The 13,508-nt window shown below is 36.9% G+C and overlaps 1 protein-coding gene across 2 annotated transcripts in view; it reads right to left on the bottom strand.

The window, feature by feature from the left end:
- Positions 1–8,300, bottom strand: part of BANK1 (B cell scaffold protein with ankyrin repeats 1) — a 376,917-nt gene extending 368,617 nt beyond the window's left edge. For both annotated transcript variants that reach the window (XM_066384875.1, XM_066384876.1), the window contains exon 1: positions 8,047–8,300. In XM_066384875.1, coding sequence (XP_066240972.1) covers positions 8,047–8,116 — 70 coding nt within the window. In that variant the 5' untranslated portion in view covers positions 8,117–8,300. The remainder of the gene's footprint in view (positions 1–8,046) is intronic.
- Between the last annotated feature and the right edge of the window lie 5,208 nt (positions 8,301–13,508).

Genomic DNA, 13,508 nt, shown 5'->3' with positions numbered 1-13,508 from the left:
AAAGATTGGAGCAATTATTATGCTGTTAAGAAATCTTAACACCAGAAGGGGTCTTTGCAATGGTACAAGACTAGAGGTTCTCTAATTGAAAAATAATGTCATAATAGCTAAGTCTTTGACTGGCTCCTCTAAAGGTGAAATACATGTCATTCCAAGAATTGATTTGGCTCTATCTCAAACAGGGTTGCCGTTTCAATTGAGACGTAGACACTTTCCTGTAAAACTTGCCTTTGCTATGACCATCAATAAGTCTCAGGGCCAAATGCTTAAGCGTGTTGGCATTTTTTTACCTGAGCCTGCATTTGGACACGGTCAACTTTATGTTGCCTGTTCAAGAGTTTGTGAAAGAACGGAAGTAAAATTAAAAATAATTGATGGTCCTCTGCAAGGCGAGCTTAAAAATGATGGAAAGATCTACACAAGAAATGTTGTGTACAAAGAGATCTTTGACATGTGAATTAACATTTTATTATTTAAATCACCTTTATTTATTGAGCTAGCGGTGGCTCTTAAGAAATGTACTGCCAGTGGGTTCCTTCATTGCACTTTACTTTAAGCAATTAAGCAAGTAGAAGGGGGAAACCCCATGGGGCAGTAAGCAAAGGGGCATCCTCGCCTCCTGCCCTGGGTAATTCAGTTTGAATTAGCAGACACCTTTGCACAAATCATTTTAATTACAATTTATAATATCTAGAACAGTGGTCATTTCGTATGACCGCCGGGCTTTCTAGTCTCATCATATCGTGCCTCTCTAATTTTAAACTGCTCAATAGCTACTCATTATACTTAGGGGACTTTTTACACAGGTTTATACAATTTAGTTTTGGTTTACTTTTTCAGCTTCTTTTTCTGCACCTCTCCCCCTTGCTCATTATAACACTGTATATGCATAAAATTTATCAAATCTTGAAAACTTCATGTCATTGAGTCTTATTTCTTCGTCTACATCATTATACATAACTGATCACACCCAAACTTCATTAATTTATGCCTATCACTCCAGTTTAGCAAGAGCATACTGAATTCTGATCTTGTTTTTCAAGGTGATCATTAATCCCATTATTAACCTATCATCTGATACTTAATAAAGATACTATAACTATATATTCTACTGTTACTGAAAAATATGTTGTTCAAGGACCAATCTCTGAGGTACAATACTGATTTTTTCACACTGATATTAATCCACTGATATTATGTATAAGGTTTTCATGATTCCCTGTCAGTGAAGCAATTTTTCTTCATATGCCAGGGGGATTGAGATAACAGCTAGTACATTATGATACTTTTACATCACCACTTCCTCTTTTACTAAGGTAAATGTCATAAGCATTCTTTTATTTTGCATGCCTCAATATAAATACATTTTTAAAATATGTCAGAAACAGTATGCTGTAAATTTTTCAGATAGTAAAAACAGCCTATTAACAAAACATGAATATCACTTGTTATAGTTTTATAATATAATTTTATAACTATATAATTCACAAATCTACATGTTTAATGGTGCTTATCTCTTATAATAATATAAACTTTGGAATGAATTATTTCTTTACCAATTCTAGGGACTGCAAATTTAGAGACAAAAATAACTACATGGACTTTCTTCAAATTTTAGTAATACAGCCAGAAAACTACATATTTATCTGGAGGACCACTGGACTTTCCATAAAACGTCCTCTTCTTAATGAATAAAAGAAATAGTACTAATTATCAGATTATTTATCTTTCAATGGAAGAGGCAGAGGAGATAGCATTTTAACAATAATAACATATTTCTAAAAGAAAAGAGGCTTATGGGAACAGGAGCAATGTTTGAGAAATAAAGATACTTTATTTAGCTTAAACTGTTGTTTCTTACATGAAGGAATTTGAAGAGAAATTCATTTAAACTCCTTCGTGTAAGGAGAAGTTAACTAGGAATACCACAGGCATCATAGACCAACTAGATCAGAGTAAGTACAGCCGGGTCTTACTTGGCCTAGAAGTGTCAAGACTAAGACTATTTACTTTGTCTTTCAGTCTTTCTCAATTCTTTTATCTCATCTTCTGTAATTCTCCATCTTGCACGTGAGTCAACCGGGCTGTCATCTTCTATGGCAGGGGTCCCCAAACTACTGCCCGAGGGCCGCATGAAGCCCCCTGAGGCCATTTATCCAGCCCCCGCTGCACTTCCGGAAGGGGCACCTCTTTCATTGGTGGTCAGTGAGAGGCAGATGCATCCTGTGCTCCTGGAGTACTGTATGTGGTGGTGTGCCGCAAAGCACGGCGTCTCACGTACAGTACAGTACTACTGCCGATGATGCGGGATGCACACGTCACAGCTCCGGAAGCAAGACATATATGGAACCGGATATTGACCATCTCATTAGCCAAAAGCAGGCCTATAGTTCCCATTGAAATACTGGTCAGTTTGTTGATTTAAATTTACTTGTTCTTTATTTTAAATATTGTATTTGTTCCCGTTTTGTTTTTTTACTTTAAAATAAAATATGTGCAATGTGCAAAGGGATTTGTTCATAGTTTTTTTTTATAGTCCGGTCCTCCAATGGTCTGAGGGACAGTGAACTGGCCCCCTGTGTAAAAAGTTTGGGGACCCCTGCTCTATGGTATATCATCAAACACTGTCCTTTCACTGACAAGTCTCATTCTCTCTTGTTTGAAAGGAAAAAAAGGGTTTTGATGTGTCCAACAGATCTGCAAAGGCCAGACAACAGCCATCATGGCCATTAATCAGTCAACTGGCTGGCTGGCTGCCTTTGAATGAAATGCCTACTCTTGGCCCAAGTGACTGTTTCTGGGAATCTGAGCAACACATGGTTCTAACCATTTTACATGAGTATCAATGGACAGGACGTGGTAAGAAAAGGGTGTCTGGTCTACAGATAACTGCCTGGAGTAGTGAAAGCACTCAACTTTAATTTAAAAACAATGAGAGAATTAAGGAAATTATTTCATTAATTATAATCAAAGTAGAATTTGCCTCAATTTTATCTCATTCATTTTCCCAATAGTGACTGAATAGTTTCCTAATAAAGCACAGTTATCTACAGAGATTTTTTAACTATCCTAATCTATTAAGTCTAAATAAAATATGATCACCCAATGTAGAATATGTGTAAACTTTAAGAATTCTTCATATAGTCATAAAAAATACTTTACAATTTGTCATTCCCAGTGACATGATTTTATACAATCACATAAAAAACTTTGATATGGAATGTTTCTCTACATCTTTGTCATGTGGGTGTTTCTCCACCTTCCAACCCTCCTTTCTAAAGAGACATGGTGACTGAGAAGTTACAAGTCCAACAGTTTAGAAAAGATTTTGTAGGAAATGAAAAAGCAGTTAATTATTCAATATCTTTATATGATTATACTGAACAATACAATATCTTGTCCAAAGTAGCTGCTATCTTCTGATGCTCTCACTTACCAAGGAAATGTGATAGCCATATCATATAAATTTGAAGTAGGAACACAATAACTAGTAGCTATTAAAAAAGGCAAAAATTCCACATGGTCCTGACACTGTTATTCTTCTGAATGTTAGCAAAGATCCGACAGATAAACTGGAACAAAAAAGGAATAAAAATATTGATACTGACCAAAGGATGATGGTTAGTCCTTAGCATGGATCCCAAAAAAATGAAGTATATAGCAAGTGGAGTTCCAAACCAGGAATTGTTCTACACTTTTCAGTGTGTCTTATAAAATGGGGCACATTAAACATAAACAATGGAAATTACTAACATGGGAAAGTTGTATGGGAGCTATAAATAAAGGAAAATATGACATATAGTATGACAAACCATTACTTATTTTAATGAACTGGATACAAAGGAAATCTTATAAAAGACCACAAGGCATTGATGAATTACTTCTTATGATTACAAAGGGAAGTGGTCTTTCTGGATTATTTCAATGTGGAGCACTTGGAAGTAACAAAGAAATTTCTGTCCAGTGGTAAGTATGTAAAAAGGCTCATTATTTTTCTCTGAGTAAAAAATAAATATAGTATGGGTATAATTTCATCTAATAGCTGATATTTTCACCACCTGTACTAATTCAATGTCTACAGTAAAACTTAGGTACTAGTCTATATTTAAAACAGAGAAGAATTATAAGACCATATAACAACTTATTTTTAAATAATAATTTCTGTAATGTTTGACCTTCTTATTGTTATTTCATAGCTGTCTATATAAGAATCATAAGATATTATACACTATAAAAAGACAGTAATAAAATAACAACTATAACTTAGATGATCAGGTAACCACCATTTAAATTCTTAAAACTTTACTTATATTTGGCAGGAGTATTCTTCACCTCACATTGGTTTCATTTTTTTAACCCAGCAGTAATATTTTGATGAAAAAGATTCTCCATTTTCTTATAATATGATGAGGTACCCCATAATTTTCTGTTTGACACTTGGTTTTTCATATATATTTTTAATTGGGTCACAACTGTTACTCTTTGAAATGGAAAAATAAAACATGATCTCATTTTGTTCTATTACATTTCTATTTTATTCTTTCTTGACTTCCCTAGTCTAATATCATTTTAATCAACCTATCCTTAGTTCTCATTGAGGATTTTTTTTTCTCCCTCTTCTCAGAACTATTAATTACAATATTTTCCTAAGGAATGGCTGTGTCTTTCCACAGGAAGCCATACTTCCTAATTTTTATTTTATTTTATTATTATTATTTTTTGTATTTTTCTGAAGCTGGAAACGGGGAGAGACAGTCAGACAGACTCCCGCATGCGCCTGACCGGGATCCACCTGGCACGCCCACCAGGGGCAAAGCTCTGCCCACCAGGGGGCGATGCTCTGCCCCTCAGGGGCGTCGCTCTGCCGCGACCAGAGCCACTCTAGCGCCTGGGGCAGAGGCCAAGGAGCCATCCCCAGCGCCTGGGCCATCTTTGCTCCAATGGAGCCTTGGCTGTGGGAGGGGAAGAGAGAGACAGAGAGGAAGGAGGGGGTGGGGGTGGAGAAGCAAATGGGCGCTTCTCCTATGTGCCCTGGCCGGGAATCGAACTCGGGTCCCCCGCACGCCAGGCCGACGCTCTACCGCTGAGCCAACTGGCCAGGGCTCCTAATTTTTTTTGATGTGGGAGTTTGATGACTTTATTTATTTAAGTATCCCACTAAGTCAACATGATCAGTTTCTCCATAAGAACTTTATATTTCATATGTAAATATGACACTTTTGACCAATGGCCTAAAAATTCAAATAATAGCAAACGCATTAAGCAATTATGATACTATGTTACAGCTCCCTGAAAAGTACTTCACATGCATGCATTTTTTTTTCTTTTAATCCTCAAAACGGCTCTTTAAAATAAACGTTGCCGTTCTTCTTGTTTTCACCTTCTTTTTTTTAAATGGAGATAATAACAGATTTAGCTTTTTATCCAAGACCATACATAGAATAGGTGAGCAGTGAAACCAGACCAGATATGAGGCGATCTGAGTCCAGCCGCTATCATTACTGGGCATCATCGCCTACAATATGTGTTCAATTAGATGTGACAAAAGTATTTCCTCTGCTATCCCAAGTACAACACCAAATATGCTGCTATTTAAACCTAAAATCCTAAGCAATTGGATATTTTACAATGATTTCATATTAAAGTGAAAATGCCCAAATAAACCATCTCTTCTTAAAACTTTGGAAACATGAACCTTATCACATCTGAAGAAAGTAAGTTTTACCAGCTGCCGCAGTAGAATCAGAAGCAGGATATCTCCTTAGAAGGCAAAATCTAGCTTGTTGGTGCTGTTGGAAGAGAGTAGTCAGAGTAAAAAGCTTCAAGAACTTCAAGACAGAGGAGAGAAAGCCAGACAAACCACATTCCTCACAAGCTGGTATAAGAGCGTAGCACGTGGTACGATAAGAGAGATGCTTTCTGTTTTTAAGTTAATGATTGATTTAATTCTCTTTATAAAAGACTCAAACTATATTAACAAAAATACAAAACCTATAGGGTGGAGAATAATCTGTGCTCTAATAAATAAAAAGTCCTTATTGAAGGTAGAAGTTAAATTTTAAATTTAAAATTACTAGTTTGGAAATAAAACAAAGAAATAATTTCTCTTTTGGATGTTGGTATAGCGTATCTGGTTCAAAATAAATAATAAAATACAGTCTAAATAAAATTTTTATCAACTGTGACTCATTTTTACATTGTTTTAGTACTGGGTACCAGTAAAGGACAAGTGATCTCTGATGGCTGCATACATAGATGTCACTCCGAGTATACCATATACTTAATGCTAGAAATAGCTCCCTAGGCACAAACCATGTTTACCATCATAGATTGTGTTTACCATTTTATGCTTCTATTATTACACAACTCTTATGGGGGGATAGAAGATTGTTGGTGATCTTCAGATAATTATTAATTATGGGACTATGGACAAATCATTCTTTGTGCCTCAGTTTTCTCTTCTCCAAAATGAAGCAGTTGTCTAAGCCAAGGTTTACAATGCTGTGGAGATGCCCAAAGCAGAAAGATAGGTTGCACAAAAAAGCTCTCCATTTAATAAAGGATTGATCTGCACTAGTTCTCTTGGAAGACTTCTTATATCAAGGAACAGGCTTGTATTAATATGAAAGACAGTTCACTGTATGAAAAATTTCATTGTTTTGGTCAAATAAGGAGATAAAGCAAATGATAAATACTGTAGTGGGAAGGACCAAAGAGATGGGCGAGGAAGATGCATGGAAGGAACAGGAATAATCAGACGGAGAGAAAAGTTGATTCACATCACTCTAGCATTATTCATAATAACAAGTACCTCAAAATACTACTTGAGTTTCAGGGAAAATATAAGTCATTTTATGGCTGACCTGCTCAATTTGGAAGCTTAAAATAAATTGTAGCCCACTCCATTTGACTAAATTGTGAAGCTGAAATTACAAAACAGCTAACCAGCCCTAGGTTCAAAAGACGTGGCTGGTTATTTACAGATGCCAGCAAAGGTTTCTCCGCTGTTCTCCATCAGAGCCACAGATTTCAACAATGTCAATGTTTAATATTTAAATTTTAATACATTGAGATATCATGGGCTCCAGCTCCTTTCTTGTCATTTTCCACTGTCACAAACATATCTCCTATTTTAACTGAAAATCAGTTTAAATTTTTATATATTAAAATATACACTAGCCAAGAGAAGCAACTGAAGCCAAAACTGTATTACCTGAATAATGCCATAGCTATGAGAACGTCTATTCAGCAAATTTAAATAAATTTGTTCAGATATTAATAAATAAACTAATTTAGATATTAAATTTACATTAAAAAATAAATAAAATATCACTCGGATTTTCTTGCTGCATTTCTCACTCTGAGCATCTCCAGTAATCTTAATACCCAAGTGAAGGCTTTTTTAAAATTTCAAAACTGAACATTTTTAATAATATTGTAAAGTTCACAAATGTATTTGAAATACTTCAAAAAGAACTGACTACAAAGGTCTTAGTGTCCACCTGGCCTATAAATCCATTTATGTATTCAAACAAGTTTGACCGTTTTTCCTTTTCACAAGTTAGCCGAATCTGTGAGGTGAGGTGGTTCTACCTTAGCGGGTTAACAGGTCACAATCCATCCCGGCAGTTTCCCAGGTTGCGTTCTGTAAGGGGGGGGGGGGGGGGCAGGTAAACCGGGAACGCTGCAAACGCGGGAGGGAGTTTGCTATAACATGTGGACCGAATTGTTAGGATTACGCCTAACTTTAAAACACTTACATATCTTTAAAATACATTCCTGGGTGGTTTTACACACTAGAGGATCTTGTGTCCGGTGCTCTGGAAAGTTCCTGCTACTGGGAAATTGGGGGGCACTGGAGGTAGCAAACTGGCAGACCACAGAACGCGCTCCCACCTGGCCCAAATTCCCCAGCAAAGAAGCGGAGCCGCCAGACCGACAGGCAGCGATGGGGAGAAGTGAACCAGAGGGCCTTCAAGGTCCATGGAGCCCCGGAGCCGCGCGGCCCACCTCCCCTTTAGCTGCCCCGAACGCGCGCCCACCCACCTGGGGGCGCTGGGCCGCCGGGGGGCCGCTCCAGGCTCCCGCCTGCCCTGCCCGGCGCTGCAGGCAGCATCACGGCGCTGGAGCCAAGGCGTCCGCAGGCAGGTGCCGCCGAGTTCCGAAGTCTCCGAGCTGTTCTTCGCTGCCTGGGGGTCTCGGCACCCCTGCGCTCCGCAGTCACCGCAGGCAGCTGGGACCAAGGTCTCACTCAGGAATGCAGCCCAGGGACTCAGTCAGACAGCAGGGTCGGACTAAGCTTTGCCGGGCGCCCTAAGGAAGTGAAACTATTCAGGGGCTTGCTCGTGCACCCTTTTTAGGCTGGTTTGGTTTCTAACACTCACTGGCCCTGTTCCCTTCCCACCTTTTCACCCAGGACATCTTTAGAGCTGTGCGACCAGTACTTTAGCTCTCTTTGTCTCGTCCTAGGTCTTCCACCATGCCCCACTTTGAGAAAGAAATAAGAATATCAGAAATAGACATTTGCGGGAAAAGGGGAGTAATAGAGACATAGGTATGAATATAAATATGTAGATGAAGTGAAGATACATTGTATTTTTAAAAACATTTCATTTTGCCCAGACTTTCTAGGTTGATTCATAAATTGTAAAGTCAGAACTGGGCCCAGTATAAAATTAGACATGGGTCTAAATAGGTCCTAAACAAGAGTGTTCTTTGTTGCTTTGTTTGCATTAAAGACTGAGAAAACCTCACATCACCCCCAGATCCTTAAAATAAATTTCCCCTCTACTTTCAAAGATCTCTAAATTACCTTATGAGGTAAAATATAATGTTGATCAATGTGAAGATTTGATAATAATCTGTGGTTTAAATGCCCCTCCCTCCCTTTTTTTAGAAAAGAAACCAGAAAGGAAGGCTTGTGTGGTAACTGCTTATCTCACTCACAGTGTTTTTTAGGAATACCATAAATATCAAGTATCAAAATGTTAATTTTTTCACAGAACTGGGTTTATTTTATACTTTATAATATAGTAAAAAAATATTTTGGGAGAAATATGTGAAATGCCAGCAAATTTTGAAAACTATTATAGATATTTATGTGTTTTCCAACACTTCCTCTAAACTTAAAATAAATTTTAAGTTGATCTTCTGTATTTGAAATAATGAAGAAATGTTATTTAACATAAAACATATTAAGAAATTGTCTTCTGTGAGTGCCTGTTTACTAAGAGAGCTCAGTATTATAAGGTAAAGACAGAAGGTCTGGATTGCAGTGTCCATATAAGCTCTTGGTCAACATTTTCAGAAACTCAATTTTTAGGAAAGCATTAAGTCTTCTCAAACCAACCCACTGGGAAAACAATATCTTAATTGACACATTTGCTAGTATATACATATATTCCTCACAAAAGATATTTTGACCAAGATTTTGAGTAGGAAGGAAGAGACATATCCACACTAGCTTATGCTCTCCAATTAGTTATTCAAATCTTCAAAGGCATCCTAGTTAGTTCTGTGGAAATACACAATGCTCACTTCCTCCATGCACACAAAAAATAGTTACTAAGGATAGTCTTCAGATAGCATATTGTATCTGAAACATATATGCAGCAGCCTTCCTGTGTGAACAGCCCTGGATGGGGAGTCAGAACACTCAGATTGCCATGTTGACTCTCCATCTTTCTATGTGGGCAACTGGAGTAATTAATATTTCTATAATTTTGACTAAATGAGGAAATTAGAAAATTTGTTTTTTTTTTTGTTTGTTTTTGTTTTTTTTTTTTTTATTTATTCATTTTAGAGAGGAGAGGGAGAGACAGAGAGAGAAGAGACAGAGAGAGAGAAGGGGGAGGAGCTGGAAGCATCAACTCCCATATGTGCCTTGACCAGGCAAGCCCAGGGTTTCAAACCGGCGACCTCAGCATTTCCAGGTCGACGCTTTATCCACTGCGCCACCACAGGTCGGCCGGAAATTAGAAAATTTGTACTCATGTCTTTGCCAGCTATAGAATTTTATGAGCTTGTTTCCCATAATACACATAAATAAAATAAGATTTCCAATATATAGAAAAATTAAGTATATTTCCAGATGCTCAGTTTGACTATTTACATCGATATGATCCTGACAATGGAAAGATAAAAGCAAAAATGTGTTTTGGGGCTTTCCTTTTTAACTACTTCAACAAGGCTTTGTGTTAGAAAGTCTTTTAAAATCTTCCATTATAGTTCAAAAATTATTCTAGCTATATATTTGTTTCAGGTACTGAATGAGAACACAATTCTTGTTCAAAAGCAATGTGATAATGTTTTAGCCTATTTATTTATTTATTTATTATTTTTTAGTTTCATAACTTGTTTCTGTTAACAGTTACTCTGATTTTTTGTTTGTTTGTTTGTTTTAAGTATTTAATATACCAAGCACTGTGTGTTTCATAATGTATGTTCATGTCATTTGGTTTTTATATCAGTGAGGTTTTACCCACATTTTACAAATGAAGAATCTGGTTTTTAAAAGTTTTAAGTGATAGAGCTGAAATTCAATCCTCAATCTGACTCCATAGCTTGCCCTCTTAATTACAATCTTTCATACCTTTTAAGGTCACCAAGTCATTGCTAAAGATTTCATAGACTTCATAGGCAATGCTATACCTATACACATATCAAAATTGCTGTTTTTCTACCCACTTTCCCATTGAGCAGTCATTTTATAGAAATGAACATCCGTATCCATTAAAATCGGCATTAATTGAACTCATAGTTCATTAAAACACTGGCACTGTTTGGCTGTGAATAGTTAGAAGCATTTCACGAATAAAAGAAAATGTATGGCAATTGCACACACACACAGATGTGGTGACTTAAGTCTTAACCTGTATTTTAATTTGCTCATGCATTTATGAAAAGATATTTTAGAAATACTTTCATTCATTTTGGTTTTGTTTCTCAATGTCAACTTCATGTTTCGTTGAATTTATTTTCCCCCTGCTTTCTCCCTTAAGGAAATGATACTGTCTGAAATGCTGGATTATTTCTTGCTTTTCGTTATTAGGGAGGAGGCACCTAAGAAATCCTCACACTGAGATGCTTTTCAGTTAGAAGACCACCAACGGTGTAAAATTGCAGGTTTCTGATTTTACCTGTGTTACAGAAGGACAAAAAATGCTAGCCACAGTTGGTTTTCTGTTTCCCAATGTATCAAACTCTTGGATCCATTGACTTCTTCCCTTGCATTTATTTTTTCTAGCAGCATATTGATGACCTCAATATTGTTTCCTACTTTGAAGAGTTTGTAAAAGCCTCATGCTGAGTCCATGTTCCAAAAAGTGGATGGCTCAGGCTATTCACTGTTGCCCTGTTGTCATGGCTGAGTCCTTGGGCCCCATGTGAACTGGATTATTTTGCTAATGCTGTTGGCTTTATTTCTACTTTTAGATTCTGTTTTTTCCTAAAGCACCAACCTAGTGTACAAGTGAAATTGTATTTTGCTTCTTTATGGCTATTTATTATTAGAGAATTTTCCTCTTAAAAAGCATGTCCAGATTTTTAGATGCTGAATTACATTTTTATCATAGGGTGTTATTGTGCTTTTTATTTGCTAGCTCAAAACTAGACCAAATACTGCAAAGGTTTGAAGGAATTTCCTAGTACAGTGGTACCTTGAGATACGAAATTAATTCGTTCTGTAACTGAGCTCGTAAGTCAGTCAACTCGTATATTAAACTGCTGATACTGGACCTGTGTGCCAACTAGCGGCAGCTTCCGGAATCACTTGTATCTCAGAATTTCACTCGGATCTCGAACAAAAATATGGACTGAGTCGCAGCTCGTATCTTAAAAAAAAAAATTGTATGTTGGTCTGTTCGTATCTCAAGGTACCACTGTAATAATATTTTGTTGTTACTGGGAGGCTTTCTTCATTTTGTTATCCTTTCTCACATTTAACTGAATTCTTTAATACTAATCTGTATAATGGGCCTCGTCAATTTATCCACATCATAATTCCCAGAGCCTGTGTATATTCTACCTTACATTACATGGAAAGTGGAATTAAGTTAAGGATCTTGAGATGGGAAGATTATTTTAGATCCCTGTGGGCAAATGTAATCCCAAGGGTACTTATTAGGAGGCAGGAAAGTCAGAAGAGAGATATGACGAGGAAGCAGAGTGGAGTAATGTACTTTGAGTATGGAGAAAAGGCTACAATCCAAGAGGGCCTCTAGAAGCTGGAAGAGCAAGGACATGGATTCCCCTGCAGAGCCTCCAGAAAGAAACAGCCCTACTGAAAACTTGACTTTTATTCCGGTGAGACTGATTTTGAACTTCTGACTTCCAGAACTGTAATACAATAAATTAGTGGGGGTTTTTTAAGACCACTGAGACGGTGGTAATTTATTACAGCAGCATAGGAAACTAACACGTAAGCTTACAATGATAAATTGAGTATTTGGAGAAATTCATTAATAAGAATTGTTTTTTTACATTCTTCTAAATAAACATATATGAGAGAATGTTCAATTCCCTTTAGCATTAATTTTCAAAATCTTCTTGGAGCAATATTTCACTGTTAATTGGTGGTTGTGGTAGCTTTTATATATTCCATCCTGCAGGGCTGTCTACATTATGTACTTGCTTCTGTTCTCTAGTGATTGAGGAAGAGTACTGAATCTTCTCTTTCTACTTGACTGAGGATGACTTCAGGAACTAACCTAGTTTTCTGCTTATACTGCAGCTGATACCATCCCCTCTATACTCCAGCCTGTGCTAACAAGTGAAAGGAAGTTTGCTCCATAATCTGTGTTTTAACAACCAATACCATAAAATGTTTGAATGTAAAGAAATTCAAATTCCTCCATTTCTCTTTTTGATTATTTTGACTTTCTTTGTGAACGCTGTTAAATTACTTCTATTTTTGTCTTATAATTATTGATTTGATTAAAATTTCAGCCCCACTCACTATATGATATATGATAATGTTACTCTTAGCACCTAATTTACCACAGGTCTCTCAATATCTGAACCTGTTGACTTCACTCCTTTATAGGACTGATAAAAGGAAACATTTCTTTTCATGTTTCATTATCTATTTGTTAATTCAGTTAAAAAGAGTTCAGTAGTATCTACCATATATAAAACACAGGGCTGGGCACTGGACATACAGTGATGAAAAAAAAACAGCCCTTGCTTCTAAAAAGTCTGCTATCTAGACATTCTGCTTCAATGTTAGTGGAGAATTATATAGAATAAAGAAATACTGAATAGATCTGAGGCAACTGAAATATATCTTTGGACCATTGGATGTATGAAGAATATTCTTTAAATACGATTGTAGGAGCAGTTTCTTTTTTTTTTTTTTTTTTTTTGTATTTTTCTGAAGCTGGAAACGGAGAGAGACAGTCAGACAGACTCCCGCATGCGCCCGACCGGGATCCACCCAGCACGCCCACCAGGGGGCGATGCTCTACCCATCCGGGGCATCACTATGTTGCGACCAGAGCCACTCCAGCACC

This window comes from Saccopteryx leptura, chromosome 5 (genome assembly GCF_036850995.1).
Source record: "Saccopteryx leptura isolate mSacLep1 chromosome 5, mSacLep1_pri_phased_curated, whole genome shotgun sequence".
In the NCBI taxonomy this organism is placed as follows: domain Eukaryota; kingdom Metazoa; phylum Chordata; class Mammalia; order Chiroptera; family Emballonuridae; genus Saccopteryx; species Saccopteryx leptura.
The sequence above is the reverse complement of the archived record's forward strand: the minus strand, read 5'-3'. Positions and strand labels throughout refer to the sequence as shown.